This window comes from Barbatula barbatula, assembly GCF_947034865.1.
Source record: "Barbatula barbatula genome assembly, chromosome: 24".
Taxonomy (NCBI): domain Eukaryota; kingdom Metazoa; phylum Chordata; class Actinopteri; order Cypriniformes; family Nemacheilidae; genus Barbatula; species Barbatula barbatula.
In genome coordinates, this window is record NC_136787.1 from 12,804,367 (window position 1) to 12,821,547 (window position 17,181).

Below are 17,181 nucleotides of genomic sequence, written 5' to 3' on the forward strand. Positions count from 1 at the left end.
TTAACTAAGAGGAGCTTAAGGGGAATTTGGGTGAACAAATAATGCTTAAAAACAACACACTTACATTTTTTTAAATTGATTTAAATCAGTTTAATGCTCTAGTTCACTAGTAAATATCCGGCAGTCCACAAATGTTTCTATTATTGTTAAGAATGTCTTTTAGGACATACCTTTGAGCGCAATGACTTTGCTGGCTGGGTTCATGATGGCGCTGTCTGCAGAGATGGGCCTGCGGATGGGGGTGTTTGAGTCCGCCATATCAATGATCACCACCTGCGCCTGTTCTCCAACCTTCTCCCTCACACAGATGAATTTATCTGACTCCATCGTCAGGGTGCTGAACCCGATGTTGGCTGGATTGATCCCCAAATTTTGGAGCTGGAAAAAAGAATTTAAATTATATCAGGTTTCTCTCAGACCTCGAAACAATGAGTGTGCCAAGCTTCCCTTTACAATGAATCCATATAATTGGCACAAACAACTCCAACAGTTATAACCAAATATTTTACTTCAATGTCAATATCTGAGCTAGGGCTGGGCGATATGGCTTAAAAAAGAAATCTCCGATTTTTTTCACACCAAACCCGATTTTCGATTTTAATCGATTTATTTTTTCTATTTAAAAACAAACTACAACTGACAAAGAACTTGCTCAAAACAAATGTACTCTTTATTTTGTTCTGATTTTCCTTTATGCAGTTTAATCTAAATTGCCCATTGGGGGATAAGTGTAACAGGAAACAAGCCTTAAAACATGCTTGTAAACGAGATGGCAGGCCCTGCCGTTGTAAACAGTGAAAATGTAGCTTATCAGTTTTCTAATAACCTCAAACTTACAGTGACACAATGCACCTTCAAAATAACTTAAAATATAAATAAATAATTTAATTGTGTGTCCCTTTTTGGTCAAATAAATGTGGTAAAAATGACTAAATTAGATTGTACAAAAATACATACAGCCGTGGTATTCATAAAGTGCAAACAAAACTTTAAACGGTTTTCCTGAATCCCTGAAATTGTAAACAAAATGAAACATCTGCATCCATTACTTTAGTTTCAACATTCTTCATTTACACATTTTTAGCCAGGAAGACAAGCCTGTCTACTACCTCTGGCTTGAGGCATGCCCGGTTACATGTAACAATGCCCTCTCCCACACTGAAAAGCCTATCTGATGGGGCACTTGTAGCAGGGACAGACAAGTGTAAAGTGGATCAGCGTCTGGGTGTGCCGCTACCCTCTCAACAAAATCCATGTCGCAATTAGACGAGAGCCGCTAGCCAGAAGCCCCTCCCATGACGTGTATTTCACTCATGAATGGCGCGAATTACACGCGTGAATGAAGCGAGTAAACTCAAAATGTTCCAACTACTGGCGAATAGCGTGTTTTATTCGCGTTTGGTGTGAACACTCGGGAGCGTCGCTCGTAGAAGTTAAAGAGAAAACCGATTTTCATTTTTAAAAAAATCGCCCTAAACGTAAAATTCGAGTTAATCGATAAAATCGATTTATCGCCCAGCCCTAATCTGAGCACTGGAACTGTAACCACTAAGTTCCCCTGCAACTTGGACAAACAACTGGTTCTGCTGTGTGACAAGATCTCGAGGAGTTTATCGTAAAGGCCATATTCTCAAAAGAACGTTTTTTTAATAAACTAAGTTATTAGTTTTGGTGGTTTAGGTGTCACATCTCATTCTATTTGATAACACCTAAAAAGAGAATATGCATGTTCAACACAGGCAACCTAGAATAACTGATATAGAATCATATTTCTGAATTTGCGCCGAATTGTCTGCAATACAATAAAACGATTCCATGCATTACAAATAAAAAAAGCGCTCATAACACAACAATAACATTGATGAAGAGCAATGGCAGTAAAGGCTGTGCGCTGCTTGAGACAAACAAGTAACTTAATGTAGCCAAACATCACCTCATATAACAGCTGGTTGGATTAAACAAGATGTGATTGGATTGTGTTTAGTCACTATTTCATAGGCCTACTCGTTTTATGTCTGACAACAGAACAGATGATATGTGAAAATAGCATTCAATTACAATACGATACAATAACATGTAATCAGAGAGTAGAAGTGAAACAGATTTCAAGTACTAAAACTAGGCCAATCACAAAACACGAGTAGACACGTTTTTTTATAAACGTGAAATACGTTTATTTTTATGAAATAAAACAGCCATGAATTAATTCATGTTGGGAATAAAAGAGCTGAATTTAATTACCTTTGTTTTCTATGCTCATAATTCATATTGCTGTTCACTCATCGGGTTGATACTCAGCAAGTTTTAGCATAACTTTTTAACAAGATTAACTTGTGTAAAACACCCTAAGTTATACTTTCATTGACTATATAACCATTATTTCACTAATAAACATTTAAATAAATACAGCCCTGTGGAATTCATAATTATTTATGAACAAGCTATCGCAGTTTGAATGTAACGTTAGTAATTGCACATATAAACAGTGCTTTGTCCGCAGGTATTTAATAAGATATTATAATAATATATATCTGTGATTGAGTAACTAGAAGGTAAACAGCACTTCCGCGTCTTCTTTATTTCCTGACCTGTTTGATGCTTCCTCGGTCCCTACCAATGAGTTTGGTGGAGTGGTTGGGTTTCAGACCCCTCTATTTATTTCATTTTGAATAAAGACACTTTAGTAAAAATGCACTTTATTTTCAATAAAAATATGTTGACATCAGTGTGTGATGACTTCAGTGCCACAGTCTCTCAAACTGCGAAAAACACTGACAACCTTCCCTACACACTAACAAAACAGATTCTTTACTGAACAGTAAATAAGTCTAAATCTATCTTATCTGTCTCAGAAAGTATGAATCAGACTATATGACTAAGAAACAAATGCAGTAAGATTTTATCTCAAAATAGAATTTTGTTTAAAATGGGTGCAGACAGGAGCAAAGTGGGAAACTGATTGGGCGTCATGATGCATCTTAACTTCAGTCATATTAGCTTAAATTTCTAAAACTTATAAAGTGACTGTTCTGTCTAATACAAAGTCAAATGGCCCAAAGGGGAAGCAGTAAATTTATTACTGAAGAGCAGCCAAAACCCAGCCCTGGTTTTTATCAGTCCCCAGACAGATCTTTAATACCAGTAGGTTGATACAAAAGCAGCAGTCTAGCACAGAACAGAGAGATAACCAGTCAAGATTGTAATATTGCAAACTGCACCTGCTGCTATCCATAGGGGAATAACAAAGATCATAGCTGACAGTTGGACACATGACACAAGGAGCCCTTCCTCTACATTACACGACTAACAGCATTTAAATGTCTGTTATGCACAAATGAACCGTGATGCTGGACAACAGTACCTCCACTGGGACATTAACTACTTATATACTAATATTAAAAGCTTTTTTGAATTAATGCTGAATCTAGATTAAAAAGAACTTTGGTCATCAACGTTATATTATATTAATGTAAATCTGGAGAATGCTAGAATTGCATTGCATTTTATGCAAACTAGCAAGTAAAGAGTATTAAAGTGGCCGTGCAATGGTGTGTCATGCATTCTGACTTCTTTACAGTGTTAAACGTTCTCATGCTCAACTTGTCAAAAAACTAGTAGGGTTTAGTAGAGGTAGCATTTCTGTGCTTGATACACTCCCCCAGCGTTCTTATAGGTTTCGGAAAGTTTTTTTCCAACGTGAAAATCCATTTCGTAACAACTTTTCAATTCTCCCAGAAAACTGAATGAAAAAGCCCGCTCACACATCAACCGACGAGAAAGGAAGACTCACCTAACACCTACCTCTTGTTATATAAATGGTAATAAACAAAATATTTTTTGTGTTTTGCAGGAAAAAGAATATAGTTCGGGTGAACTATCCCTTTAAGTTCCTAAATATTTACTAATACTACACTGTGAATGTTTTAATGATTTTATTTTAGTTAACAAATGTATTATTGTATCTCTCTGTCTCATGCTGCACAATTTCTAGGAAGACCTCAACGAAATCACCATAACCATTTATCAATGAAGAACTAACACTGACACGCCCGAGGCCACACCCACATTCCTCTGTCATGCGAAGCAGAATGCCACATCATCTCAAACGAAAATTACTTACTGTAACAACTAGCCGACAATTATTAAAATGGTTAATTTGTAAAAAAAAAGAATAAAATAATATTTTATTTTAAAAATGAAATGTCAAATTTAAACTAAATTCTACTTTTTTATTTTAAAATACAGTCAATTAAAATTTTTAAGTTTTAATTTGTGTCAACACTTTTTAAATTAATGAAAAACACATAGAAACAAACATACATACTTGTCCACTATTAGGTGAACAGAAGGCTGCTCACAAATGTATTTCTGACATTTCTTACACTCTCCTGTATCTCCAGATGACATCACACACAATGACATCAGTGCCGAGCACTCCGTTCTTATTGGCTGATGGAAAACCCAGCCCTTGCCAGCTCTCATAAATGTAACGAGTTAAAGAGTAACAGTGAAGCAATCGTAAGTGAGAGAAGGCTAACTGCCGTAGCATTAGCCTTGGGCAAAGCATGAATCATCCACACCACGCAACTCCTGCTTGCTACGGTGTCGTCACAGACATGCCCAGAAACTAACCTGCTTTCCCACTAGGTAAGTCATCGGTGTCTGGCCTTCAAGAACAAGCTGCATGGCTCAAGAAATATCAGAACAGAACAAAAAAAGAATGCAGGCCGGTTCCTTTTCTGGATTTTTGGTGGATATTTCCCTTCAGTGCATGTGACATAGATTTTATTTTGGCCAGGAAATAGGCCAAATAAATGTAATATGGAACAAGGAAAGCTGCTTATTTATAAAGTCAGATATATAGTTGAGAAAATTCTGAAATATTATTTATACGAAAATGTATAAGCAGAACATAATAGGCAAGAAAAAAAACATTTTAATCTCTTTTCTTTTGTACACTTAACTTCCTTTGCATTTTAAAGTGGCTAGATAAAGATAATGGCTGTGAACTTTACCAGTGAGGTGACATAAAATGCATTCAAGATACAAGAGGAAAGGCAGAATTCAAAGGCATGAACTGATGACGAAACAGACAAAACAGTCAGCAGAATTATGCTTCCTGTGGTGCTTCCTAAGAACAACTCCATCATTTCACTGTATTGCCTTAAATAAAAAAGCTACTTGATTCATTCGTATTGACAGTCTACCATCAAATAAATTACTTGCCTTTGCCTACCAGTTGGCATTTTCCAAAACCACGTAACTCCTACCGTGTCCTCATTAAACATTCAGAATAGCCAGTCACTTGACTTAACCGGGGTTAACTAGCACATAATTCTGTCATGCTGACCTACACCGCTTTTGAGGTGTTAATGCATTTAGCAAGTTTCTAAGGGGGAGCTTCACCGCAAATCAGTGCAAGTGAGAGATGCTTTTCGAAGACCTTACAACATGATAGCCTCTGAATTCAAACATATAAATTAGGCATGCTGTTTAAATTCATGACTTTTTAAAGCTGTCAGCACATTCCTTTCTTTACTAATAATGGCCCACAGGAACCTTCTGTGTCTCTTCAACCCCTTTCCTTCTCTACACAGGGAAAACTGCCACCTTGCTCAGCATAAAATGCACACTGATCACTATCAGAAGGCTGAAGGAAAAGTGGAAAAGGATACGCAATGTGCTGAGGCTTGCAACGCACTGCCATCGTCCTCCATAACAGGAAGTCGGGACCTATTGTCTAGAATGCTAAATCAACATGTTAGAAGATTTGACCACATGACTGCAGGTGACATGTGACCAGCCGGACAGGTTTGGTGTGGACATTAAACTGGTGAACAAGAAAGGGAAAGGGCTTAATGCATTTCCATGGATTCCACTAAAATACATCTGTTTTTCATTCAATGAGTCTTTTTGAGGTATGCAGTGATTTACAATGCTGAGCAGTCTAAAATGAAGAGTGGATCTCTCCATCTACACGAGACAGTCATGTGAGATCAGCAGGTTAGAGTTCGAAGATCAAATGCATTTGCAGGGCTTGTAACGTATTAAACAGCATCACACGGGCTTAAAGCATAAAACACACACACTCCATCCGATAATCACCTGACTTACCCTTATAACAATGTAAATGTTACTCGAATAAGCGTAAAATACTCAGATCATTTACATTAAATCCAATGCATTGTAGACTTGACTTTCTGCTCTGGTTATAAATCAGGAGAATGAGGAATATTTGATAATGCATTACAATAAAGTGTAAATGATCGAAAGATTATTGCATGTTTTTACGGAGCACAGTGGAAACCTTTTTAAATGATCTATATACAGGAATTACAGATCTATATATGGATAACATATGAATGAGCTACAATCATAAATAAAGTATGACACATCTAAGACACATACTTCATTAAATTGAATCTTGGTGACTAGACCCCAGTTCTGTAAATAAATATTCCCATCAACGTGCACCTATTTCAGCTTTAGTTTTTAGCGGCAAACCCAAATATCCAGCTGTATATTTCCACGTAACACGAGCAAGGTTCCATAAAAGCATACTCTTGTGACATGTACAACATAATGCCATCCACTTCTATTGAACCCTGACAATAAGCTGGCAATTCACTGAAAAAGTGATGTTCCATATTCACATTTGAAAAAAAGGGGGCTTTAGGCCCTTTTTGGTCAATTGCGCTCTTTGTTTTTTTTAAGTACAGATTATTAAAATCACTATGACAAAAAATGACTTGGGCAGCTTTTAAGATACACAAATGAATTGCCAAGCATTTGTTCATGTCTAAAATGCAAACTGAACGTTCAGTATAAGGTACAAATGTAAAGAATGTTTAATGATAAACACTGACCATTACAGGCCAGGTCCAGTGCAAATATGATGTTTAACAATAGCTAATAGGTTTACCCACTGGACTGTTTGCCATATGAAATGACCTAAGGACAAGGACGTAGAACAGACATTGAATAAACTGAAATACAGTTGCTTTGTACAACACACTGAGGTTGCCACATATAATTTGATACAATATTATTAGTGACCAAACACCATTCACAACCTATAGTTGTATAGACAACGTCAGCCATACAATAAACAATTATGGGAATTAGCAAATCCAAAACGTGACACGCACGTCGCCCGGGGCGTCTTTACACCTGCTACCTGACGCACGTAATCTCGACGTCGGTTTCAAAAATCTGTCCTCTTACGTTAGACAATATTTAACAAGAATAAACGAATCCTTTACCAAAGTGATACCATAATAAGTCTGAATTTTATGTATATATTTGTATACGGTCCGGGGACAAGGTTACTTACTAGAGTTTAGTGTAATGACCCTTCGACTACAACACCTTCCCTTTTATTATCAGTTTAGTCACTTCCAGGCCACAAATCTATTTCATGCTAAGGTAACGTTACAGTTTGAATACAGCATTACATTTACACGAATATAACTCCACCGGTTGTATATTGAAAACAACGACGATCAAAATGCTGCCTATGAAGGCAACATATCGTAACAAGGTTTTGATACACATCCGTTTGAATTATTTTCTCGCTGACTGTAACGTTAGCTATGCTAACTCCCTGCTACCGCTTGGTAATGGGAGGTCTTATTCATCGGGGAGTGGGTTTGCCTACAACCGTGTTTTTAAAACGACACTCACGTATTCATTTCAAACTAACAAACTCACAAACAAATTAATTGTGACTGTCATTTGAAGGTGTGAGTCTTTACCTGCAGGTGCTCCTGGAATCGGATGGGCAGGATTTGAGCCATGATGATGGTGGTTCCTCTTCGTTTTCCCCTTTAATTCCTGCTATTACCTACTCTAAACTACTCCAGATCCAAAGCCGGGAATGAAAGGATGTGGTCTTGTTTTTGGGGAAGGGAGATGAGCCGGGGATGTGTTAGGTTACTCTATTCGCCCGTTGAATGTAAATGAGGCGCTTCGACTCCAGAATGTCAATCGCCGCTGAAGGGAACTCTACAAACCTGCAATGGCGGCGGAACCCGTCCGGTGGAGATGCGCACCGGAAACAGCCGTAGACCTCAATGGAGGCGGAGGGATACAGAGCGCTGTGGGGAAAAGGGAATTTTATTTGGTTTGACATTAAACGGTTGACATTATAAAAAGACACAAAAACATTAGAAACATTTTTGTTGTGTTACAAAATATTTTTGATCATTTTAAAGCCCAAACGGTAAGCATTAGTGTAAATACGATGGATAGAGGAGGTACTACTTCTTCGCGATTCGCCCTTTGCTTTTTGCCACATCATTCGTCCTCGTGAACTGACGTCAGATCCGACTAAATTTCTTGTAATTTATTTTTTCAGCTATGTGACAGTTGAGCATGTAGTGGGACATTTTATGCAAAGTCGTGGAATGTTAATGTGAATACTTGCATTTTATTTATTTGCATCAAATGAGATGCATTTTAAAACGATTAGTGTAAATATACAAAACACAACAAACAAATATGAATTCCATGGCATACTAAATATACAAATAATAAGCTATTTTATTAGTAGTGCATTTGCGTCTCCGGCTTCTTCTACTCCACGAACACAAGGTGACGAAATATGTAAACCAAAAATTGTATATATACTCTTGATTTTCGGAAAATTTTAACAGTTAACCATTTATTTTGTTGTTAAAAATCTTCCTTTATTAGAAACATAACCACAACAAATAGAATATACTGATTTTCACTATACATAATGATCAAAATGACCCTAACTTAATGTTTCACAGTCCTTAATTTTATTAAGGAACTATAGCATCATACGCCATAGCCTATTCTTAACAGTACTGTGCATTTTCTATGCATACATGTTTCAGACTCCTGTAGTCATCAATTCTTGATCCTGTCCAATTCCAGAAAGTGATTTATTGTACATTGCAAAATACTGATAAATTAGTGCAACATACGACGAAATACAATTGCTCTATTGCAAATACATTGTCTGTTGTACTTCTTGTTGGTCATCCCACTAGCAACATGTTTGCCAAACTCATGGTGGAGACTTCAGTATGCAGTTGGATAATAAATTGTTGACTAACAGACAAGGTGTGGAAAAGGAGAAGTGAACTATTAAGCAATTCCTCAAGTCTGCAATGGTGGGGCTGATAGCCATGAAGTGTAGCTATTTCCTCTGAATGCCACAGTCAGTTCGTGGATAGTTTGCTGTGCTCAGAGTGAAAGGTGTGGCCAGCAGAATGAACTTGCTGAACTGAATCATGCAGAAGCAAATCTTTGTGTATTTATACATTCATATATACTAGTATTTAATCATTCATATTAGTATTAAAATGGCATAGCAGCAATACTTGATAGAACATGTTTAATAAAACAGTATAGGATGTAGTACAATACCATCTAGACAACAACACAAACATGTTTTGCACCTTTTTGGATATACCCAATTCAAAGTGCGCATTTAGGAAAAGTAGTTAAATATGAATCTTGTGCTGACACCTACTGGTGTTCTAACAATACTACAACAATATACCATTACAACAGTAGTTCACCCAAAAATACAGTACAAAAGTACAACAAACATTACAGTAACACTAGAAAAAAAGGCATGGAAAAGTTTCTGAAAATGTTTTTTAATGTTATCCATAATTTAAGTGGTCTATGCAATACATAATACTTCACTGTCAATAAATAAAACATTTGGTCATTGAAACCATGACAAAAAACGATATAGTGTTAGCCAATTACAATGATTTACAAATATTCCTAATCCAATAAGTACGATACATATTCTGTTACAAAGAATCTAAAGTGCAAAGAGTTACTGTTATCTTTAAAAATAGACCAGTCACTAATTCAAAAAAGTAACAATAGAACTACAAAAATACAATTTTTAAAAAGTTGGTCAGTCATTTTAGAGGTAACTTCAAAAAACACTTTCCCAATCGATCGCTTTTCACATAGACACCAGTTAACTAACATAGTTGCAGTGCTCACAGGAGCTGGTGTACTTGGTTGTGAGTGCTGCCCCAGTAGACGCTCTTGCTACGGTACCCCTGCTGGACCCAGTTGTGTGGTTTAAAAGACTGGTTAGGTCTGAAAGGGAGGCGGGGCATGTAGTGTGGGCGTGGAGTGTAGTGCCCCTTCCCAGGAGCAAATTTCTTCCTTGGTGCATGGGGCCAGATTGGGGCACTGGCATATATAAGCTTTACAAAGAAGAGAAGAATATATTACTTTTTCCAAGATTTAAGCCAATCCAAAAATTCATAGCTAAATCCTCTTTTAACTGGTTTTAGTCAACATAGTTACATCCATCGGTGACATTGTGTACCTGGTATGGAGGTTGGTTGTGGAAAGGTGGGGTAAACAGGGGCTCCCTAAAGCTGGTGTCCTCATCAGAAGATGATCCAGAATGGTAATCCGATGTGACTCTCTCCACAGCACTCGTCACCCTTTTTGTCACATTCTCTTTATCATCGTCATCATCGCTTGAGAAACTGGCCACAGTGAAACCATGATTCTTCTCACCGTACCTGTGCGACCATTTTAGAAGACACGGATAAAACAACAACCCATATAGATACAACCCAATATAGATGCGAATAATAGAAAACGTTTAACCTTTTATTTCACAGACTTACGACATCTCACCTGCAACACACCTCTCCAGGGTCAACCCATAGAGTGAGCTCTTTAGGAAGACCGAGATCTTTGTATAGCACTCTGCTCTCAGTACAAGCTCTGAGCAATTCCACATCCTCTTTCTGAAACCGGTTTATTCTAATACACCTGCATACAAACATATGTCAAATTCATGATATAGTAGACATGAAGTCTCTTTAGAGAATGTAAAGCTGACGTTAAGCCCTATGTTGCAGTGCCGCTGCCATCTTGGAAGGATCATTCTCCACTGCTGTTATCGTTTTGATATGTGCCATTACTTGTTTGTTTGATAAATGGAGATATCGAAAGTGAAAGAACCAGGGGATTTTCCAGAACGACTCTGCGTAAGCTATTGTGTTTCTGTGGGTCAGTGGTAGAGCATTGCGTTAGCAGCGTAAAAGGACAGAGGTTAAATTCCCAGGTAACACACACAGTGATATAATGTATACACATGAATGCTCTGTAAGTCGCTTTGGATAAAAGCGTCTCCCAAATGTATAAATGTAAATGTAGTGCAGTTAACAAAGCAAACCCGACCTACCATAGTTATATTTCCTAATCAAAAAAGAAAAACAAAACGCTGCATTGAACGCACTAGCAGCCATCCTCCCAAGATGGCGCAATGTTCAACACGGCATGACGTAGCTTCACATTCTCTATTATCAATGATCGAAATGCTGTACCTGAATGCCTGGCCCTTGCTGGGGTTGTCTGGATACCAATGACCCTTGTACTTCTCCTGTAATGCTACGGTTAACCGCTCCACGAACAGGTCCACCTTTTCTGCATCCAACTTCTCCGCCTTCTTTATCAACCGCTTCAGGAAAAATACCACCGCCGCTATTTCTTTCTTCATTGTTAGCTGTTCAGCTGAAATCCAGGTGCGACGTCTGTAAATGTAAACCCAGTTATTATATTATATATATAATATATACAAACAATTTTAAACATTAAATAGAAACAGACTTTACACAATTCAACAGATCATGTCTCAACTCAAACGGTTACCTCGTAAATAAAAATCTATGTTTACAAAAGAAATGTACACAAATACATGGAACTAAAACCACTGTGCTTGTGCCCCTGCAAACGTGACGTCAATAACTAAGATGGGAGTTCAGACGGCGGGACTGAGCCTTAGATTGGCGCGCTGAATACATTACAAACGTTTAAAATGACACGCGACTGACATCACGCGTGGAAAAAAAGTGTGACGCCCAGAATTTCTGAACTTCATCAATTTGATAAAAAATGCATAATTTAACATATTTGGCATTTTAAAAGAGGCTCAAATTTGCTTGATTATTTTTTATAAAGTGGCACTCTTTAGAATATTAACGCAAGTTAAAAAGCGCGCCATTTTATCATTTCAAGTCTTCGTTTTATCATCGTGTCGTGATGATCACTCGTTACACATGTATACGTCCAAACGTTTCGTCTGTTAGACACGTAAACATTTGTAAACAGTTAGTTCCGAAACATTGCTCGACAAAGAATAGGCTAAACTTCACCTTCAATGAGTCTAGTTAACGTTACCGGCGACCTTATTTAAAGATAATTTATCCTAAAACACAAAATCATTTTATATTTACCTTTCAGTTTATTCACTCATATAAATCCTAAAATTATTATTACAAAGTGAAACTAGCTACTGTATCCTAGCCGAAGTTAACGTGGCCATAATAATATCATTTTCCGTTTCTTTTCCGACCGTTCCAGTTTAAAATATTTGAGTTAATTTATAATTTAAATTTAGATATTGTATAGCATTCATTAGTTATAAGTGGTTTTATACTAGGAATTAAACAAAAAAACTGACCGTGTTTTCCCTTCATCCACATGTGGTTCACTCCTGCCCGCCTGGCACATGAGACACTTCCAGATCCGTGCAACGCGAGTGACGTTACTGTGTCTTCTGCGCATGCTCTGAGAAAACGATGCCGGAGGGAATCGATTCTTTTGAACCGCTTGGTCCAGGTCGACAGTTAGTTTTAAGCACGTTTTTTCATATCTTGCTTTTAGAAAGGGAGGGCATTGGATATAAAAGTGCCGTTTTTGTTTTAAAAACGGCACTATTCTAATATATAAAACTTTAAGCTTGGGTTCAACACCATTGTTTTAGAAATGGGGCGATGGTGCCCTCTTATGGCGTGGGGAGGCATGTTTCACAGGCCTAAACAGTTTTGTGATCATTTAACAGGCCAAATATAATGCTCAGACATCATGCGTGATTTGTCTAATATAATGTGCTTCTTTCACAGGATGAACCACCTCTAAAATGTTACCATAAAAGGAGCATTGAATTGTTTGCAGGATCAAGATGTTACCAGTTACCAAGACGTGTTATGGGTAGCACCCTATGGTAACACCGATCATGTCAGCAGGGGAGAGGACGTAACCTTTCAGTCAGTGAAACATGACATCTTTTCAACATAGAAACCTTCTTTGTTTATTAAGTTATGCAATTACCAAACACTGTTGACAATAAACATTAGATAATTGTATGTACACTGTATGTGTATTCATAGAATAGAAGACAAATGTCATGTCAGGAGAAATATAAAAATGAGCTAAAAGCCATCTATTACATTGTTATTTTGTACTTTGCAAATTATGTAATAACTCCTTGCTGAGGAGACCTTTCTCCTCATTAAAAAGAGACTAGATCACATGACAAAACTGAATATCAACAGATTACATTTCTCTCTCTGTCAGTGGTTATATGAAGTGTCTTCAGTCATTGTTTAATGTGTTGGTGGTGTTGACAAGACCCCGGTTAGGCCTGTTAGAGCATGGGATAGGACGAGGATTACCCAGCATCGAATAAACCACCTCTACCTGTGAATGAGAATTGCGAACAGCCTCAGCTGATATAGGAGATCTGCGATTGGTTCTTTCTGTAAAAAGAGGAGACTGTAAATCTTCTTATAAGTATACTTGGACACTGATTGCATATGAAAATATCTGGGAGGATAGTTTTAACCCATGTTTGTTATGTTTGCTTTTATGAGCCTATGTCGCATTGATGGGAAGCATGCAAAAGGCATTACCAGCTGCACTTCACCAAAAGGCATCTTTCGCCCAGGATAATGGATGTTATGAAAGTGGGATCGGACACAGAACTCATGAGAAGTCTCTCTGATAATTGCAAGGAAAGGTAAATATACTATGTATTTCTATAATCATATATCCCCCAAACACAGAGGATGCCTACCCGACGAACCCAGTGAAACCTCATACCTCCTTTCCTTCTATTCATAAGCGAATCAGAAATGATAGCTCTATTTAACTCAGGTGGAGGTGTTAGAAGCAAATGTAGTCAAAGTGTGAAGACTATACTGATCTTTCGAAAATAAGATAATATTTTAAACTCACCGAAGCACTTACGTACTACTGCGACGATCAAGATGATGACAATCAGCAATGCTGATGCAGAAATCCCCAGAACAATCTGTATATTATTACTTGAATGTGAAAATATTGAAATCAATTACAGTAAACATAACACATTTGTCAGTATTTCTACGGCCGTTACATTGGTACATTCTGTAACAGATTACCTGTTATTTCTCTCATAGCAGTCATCAAGAGACAGGTGGAGCGCAACTGGTTTGTTCAGGGATGAGTGGTTTACCCAACAGGAATAGTGTACATAATCAGAGATGGCAGAAGATAGTTTTAAATGTGAATGGAAGCTGCTTGATCCATCTGGGTTAGCTCTGTAAATGTTTTGTGTCTGAGAGATGTTCTGAAATTCCCCATGTTTAAGCCACACCTGCTGTAGATCCGAAGGGTAAAACCCCTCAGAGCTACACAGGATCATTGTCAATTCACCTGGCTCGTTTATACACGATATGGACACATTGGGATGTGCTAGGAATTGTTGAATAATGACACAATTATTAGAAAACATTGAACATTGATCAAGATCACATCCAAGTCAGGTACAGCAAATTTAAAGAATTTCACCCTTATGACATTACAACATTGTATGACTGTCTTTCTTCTGCAGAACACAAAAGAAGATAAGTTTAAGAATGTTGGTTATCAAATAACATTGTCCCCCATTGACTCACATTGTATGGACACAAAACCATTGAGACATTTCTCAAAATGTCTTCTTTTGGGTTTCACAGAATAACATGAAGGTAAATAAATCATTACAGAATTTAGGGGTGAACAATCCCTTTAGGATTCTTAAAATGACTTACCAATAACTTGAACATTTGTTTGGTCTATTCCTAGATTCACAGAAGGAGGAGGTACTTGTCTTTCCACAGTACAGGTGTAAGTGCCTGAATTGTTTATTTGAAGATTTGACAGCTGAATTTTTATTTCTTTAGTTTCTACAACCCAGAAAATTGTTATATCTTTGCATGACTTTTTAACCTGTGATTTATTATTAATATTGTAAAAACACAATTCTTGATCCTTTTTTAGAGATGCATGAATGATTTCAGTGTCATCTGATATGTTGTAGTTACAGCTGATATTGACAGACGTTCCCCGCTGAACATAAAAAACCCGGGGCCATGTGACATTCAGCACTCTGTGTTGAGCTGAAAAAACATGATCATTTTAATGGAACAAATTGAATCTCATCCCTGGCATTCACACCATTCTCTCACCATATTATATTACGTTCAAATGAAAAGATACAGAAGGCTGTATTATTTTTTTTCGTGATCCGTTTAGAAAAGCATTTCATTACCTACGATAAAATACGGAAGAATCAACGCACAGCAGGTTAAAGCCAAACACTTTGATGTTTTCTGCACAGAGAATGAAAATTGTTTAGTTTCTTACATCTATATTAAACAGAGGATTCGTTTTAATACAGTATGTACACACTTGATTTCATACAAGATCTATGTCCCTTCAGTAAGTAGATAACACGTTAGGTCTTGAAATTCGCAAAGCACCATAATGAAACTTCACGCACTGAGCGAGAACCGAAACTCATCTGGAGGTTCTGCTCATTTCTTACAAAAATTATAACTTGACTGTCTTGACAGCTCTAAAGCTCATCATGACCCTGTTGAAAAAAACAGCATATGCTGGTTTGTGCTGGTTTAAGATGGTTTAAACTGGTCCTTAGCTGGTCATGTGCTGGTCCATAGCTGGTTTAAGGTGGTCAAACCAGCATCAAAACCTAACCCAGCATGTTTTCTTTCAACAGGAGACTGTTAGGTATCCCTCTTTGTTGTGTTTAAACAAAGAAAACATTCATTTTGCCAGTAACTTGCTGTAGATTTACATTTATGTAATTTACTTGCCACAGTTTGTTCAAAGATAAATGATCCTTACAGAAGAAACATTTAAAATAACAGCCTCATGAAAAGCATTCTGGGACCCAAAATAAAATAAACTGAAAAAGGGTTATGTGTGTTTTTCTGGTGCCCAGAATGCTTTGCATGAGGCTGTTCTTTTTTTCTGTAAAGATAAAATACTTAATTTAAAGTTAATGTTTGATATGAATGAACAAACTGTTGCCAATAAATTAGATAAATATAAATCTACAGCAAGTTTCTGGCAACTAGCTGCATAATTATAGCAAAAAAGCGTTTACAGTGTACTCTAAATTTACATCTATTTAAAAAAAGAATACATTAAAACAAGTAAACAATCCACATTCTTACCATTTTACTGTTTTCTTTCTTGGCGATAATGTCTGTTCTGTTTCTTAACGTGATGTCTTTGTTTGCAGATGATGTGCCCAAAAAATCTGTTAAATACAACCTTTTTGAATGAGCAGCTTCCCATGACCAAGGGACAATGAAAACAACATTCTAAGGTCTAGAGGAACTGGTTACAACTCGCTCCTGAGCGAGAAGACTAAATAAAGTCATCTGATCAGATGACCAAATGTGGTTTGAGGTTTAACATCTGTCACGAATGCAAAGCTCAGCTATTATTGTATAACTTCTTTATACAAAATTTGGCATGCACACATGATAAAGTACTTAAAATTATTAAACCTTTTTTATTTAGAATGATACACTTTGGTGGATGTACTGAAAATAATATAATTTGAATACAAATTACATGTCAGATGAATAATCGTAAAAAAAAATTCTATCCTTTAACTCATCTTTAAATTGTGGAAAAGGAAAATAACTATTGTAAATTTGTGAAGTCTTAATTAGAGAAGTCTTGATAAAACTCAAGAATGAGTAACACTTAAGGCCATTAATGTCAATCAACCAATTCACAACGCTCTAATGCGTTTTATAGCAATACAAGTAGTAACTCTTAGATCTATATTTATGTTCAAAGACAGATATGTTCATTTAGTGTGAATGATGTATTCATTTAGTCACTGTTCTTAATCACCTATTGCATTGGTGACACTAATATGGCTTTTCCTGAATGAAACCGGATGACGAATACAGCAACACGGTTTGTAGTTCCGAGTGGAATACAATGATATCTTGAGGTCGCTTTCGACAGGTCCTCAGTGGATGACCTTTGAGACAGATGCAGGGATTAGAGCCATTAAAGTAGTACTAATATGAAGGG

At 37.0% G+C, this 17,181-nt stretch overlaps 3 protein-coding genes across 4 annotated transcripts in view; all 3 read right to left on the reverse strand.

The window, feature by feature from the left end:
• The window catches only part of cltca (clathrin, heavy chain a (Hc)), a 30,202-nt gene extending 22,155 nt beyond the window's left edge, over positions 1–8,047 (reverse strand). Inside the window, exons 1-2 of the mRNA XM_079448640.1 lie at positions 7,755–8,047; positions 171–378 (exon numbers count right to left, since the gene is read on the reverse strand). Of these exons, the coding sequence (XP_079304766.1) occupies positions 171–378; positions 7,755–7,796 (250 nt within the window). The 5' untranslated portion in view covers positions 7,797–8,047. The remainder of the gene's footprint in view (positions 1–170; positions 379–7,754) is intronic.
• A 628-nt stretch (positions 8,048–8,675) lies between these two features.
• Positions 8,676–12,775, reverse strand: btg3 (B-cell translocation gene 3). Of its 2 annotated transcripts, none has more exons than XM_079448113.1 (5): positions 12,482–12,775; positions 11,346–11,552; positions 10,651–10,788; positions 10,331–10,532; positions 8,676–10,205 (listed from the first exon to the last, which is right to left on the reverse strand). In XM_079448113.1, exons 1-5 carry the CDS (start codon positions 12,583–12,585, stop codon positions 9,993–9,995), a joined length of 864 nt encoding a protein of 287 aa, XP_079304239.1. In that variant the 5' UTR covers positions 12,586–12,775; the 3' UTR covers positions 8,676–9,992. The 2 variants fall into 2 exon arrangements, with proteins under 2 accessions (XP_079304239.1, XP_079304240.1); XM_079448114.1 differs by lacking the exon at positions 12,482–12,775 and adding an exon at positions 11,671–12,160 and having other exon boundaries at positions 8,892–10,205.
• Positions 12,776–13,090: 315 nt separating this feature from the next.
• Positions 13,091–16,424, reverse strand: LOC306889963 (uncharacterized protein). The gene is made up of 6 exons (XM_079449367.1): positions 16,302–16,424; positions 15,374–15,434; positions 14,874–15,221; positions 14,223–14,535; positions 14,038–14,126; positions 13,091–13,559 (listed from the first exon to the last, which is right to left on the reverse strand). The coding sequence occupies exons 1-6, from the start codon at positions 16,302–16,304 to the stop codon at positions 13,396–13,398; spliced, it is 978 nt and encodes a 325-aa protein (XP_079305493.1). The 5' UTR covers positions 16,305–16,424; the 3' UTR covers positions 13,091–13,395.
• Positions 16,425–17,181: the final 757 nt, after the last annotated feature.

Coding starts and splice junctions, on each gene's coding strand:
- btg3 (XM_079448113.1), bottom strand. CDS start 12,585: ATGCGCAGAAGACACAGTAACGTCACTCGCGTTGCACGGATCTGGAAG. Junction 10,533..10,650: donor CCTGGAGAGGTGTGTTGCAG/GTGAGATGTCGT, acceptor ATGGTCGCACAG/GTACGGTGAGAAGAATCATG. Junction 10,206..10,330: donor ACAACCAACCTCCATACCAG/GTACACAATGTC, acceptor TTCTTTGTAAAG/CTTATATATGCCAGTGCCCC.
- LOC306889963 (XM_079449367.1), bottom strand. Junction 15,222..15,373: donor TCTTCCGTATTTTATCGTAG/GTAATGAAATGC, acceptor ATGTTTTTTCAG/CTCAACACAGAGTGCTGAAT. Junction 13,560..14,037: donor AGTAGTACGTAAGTGCTTCG/GTGAGTTTAAAA, acceptor CTCTTTTTACAG/AAAGAACCAATCGCAGATCT.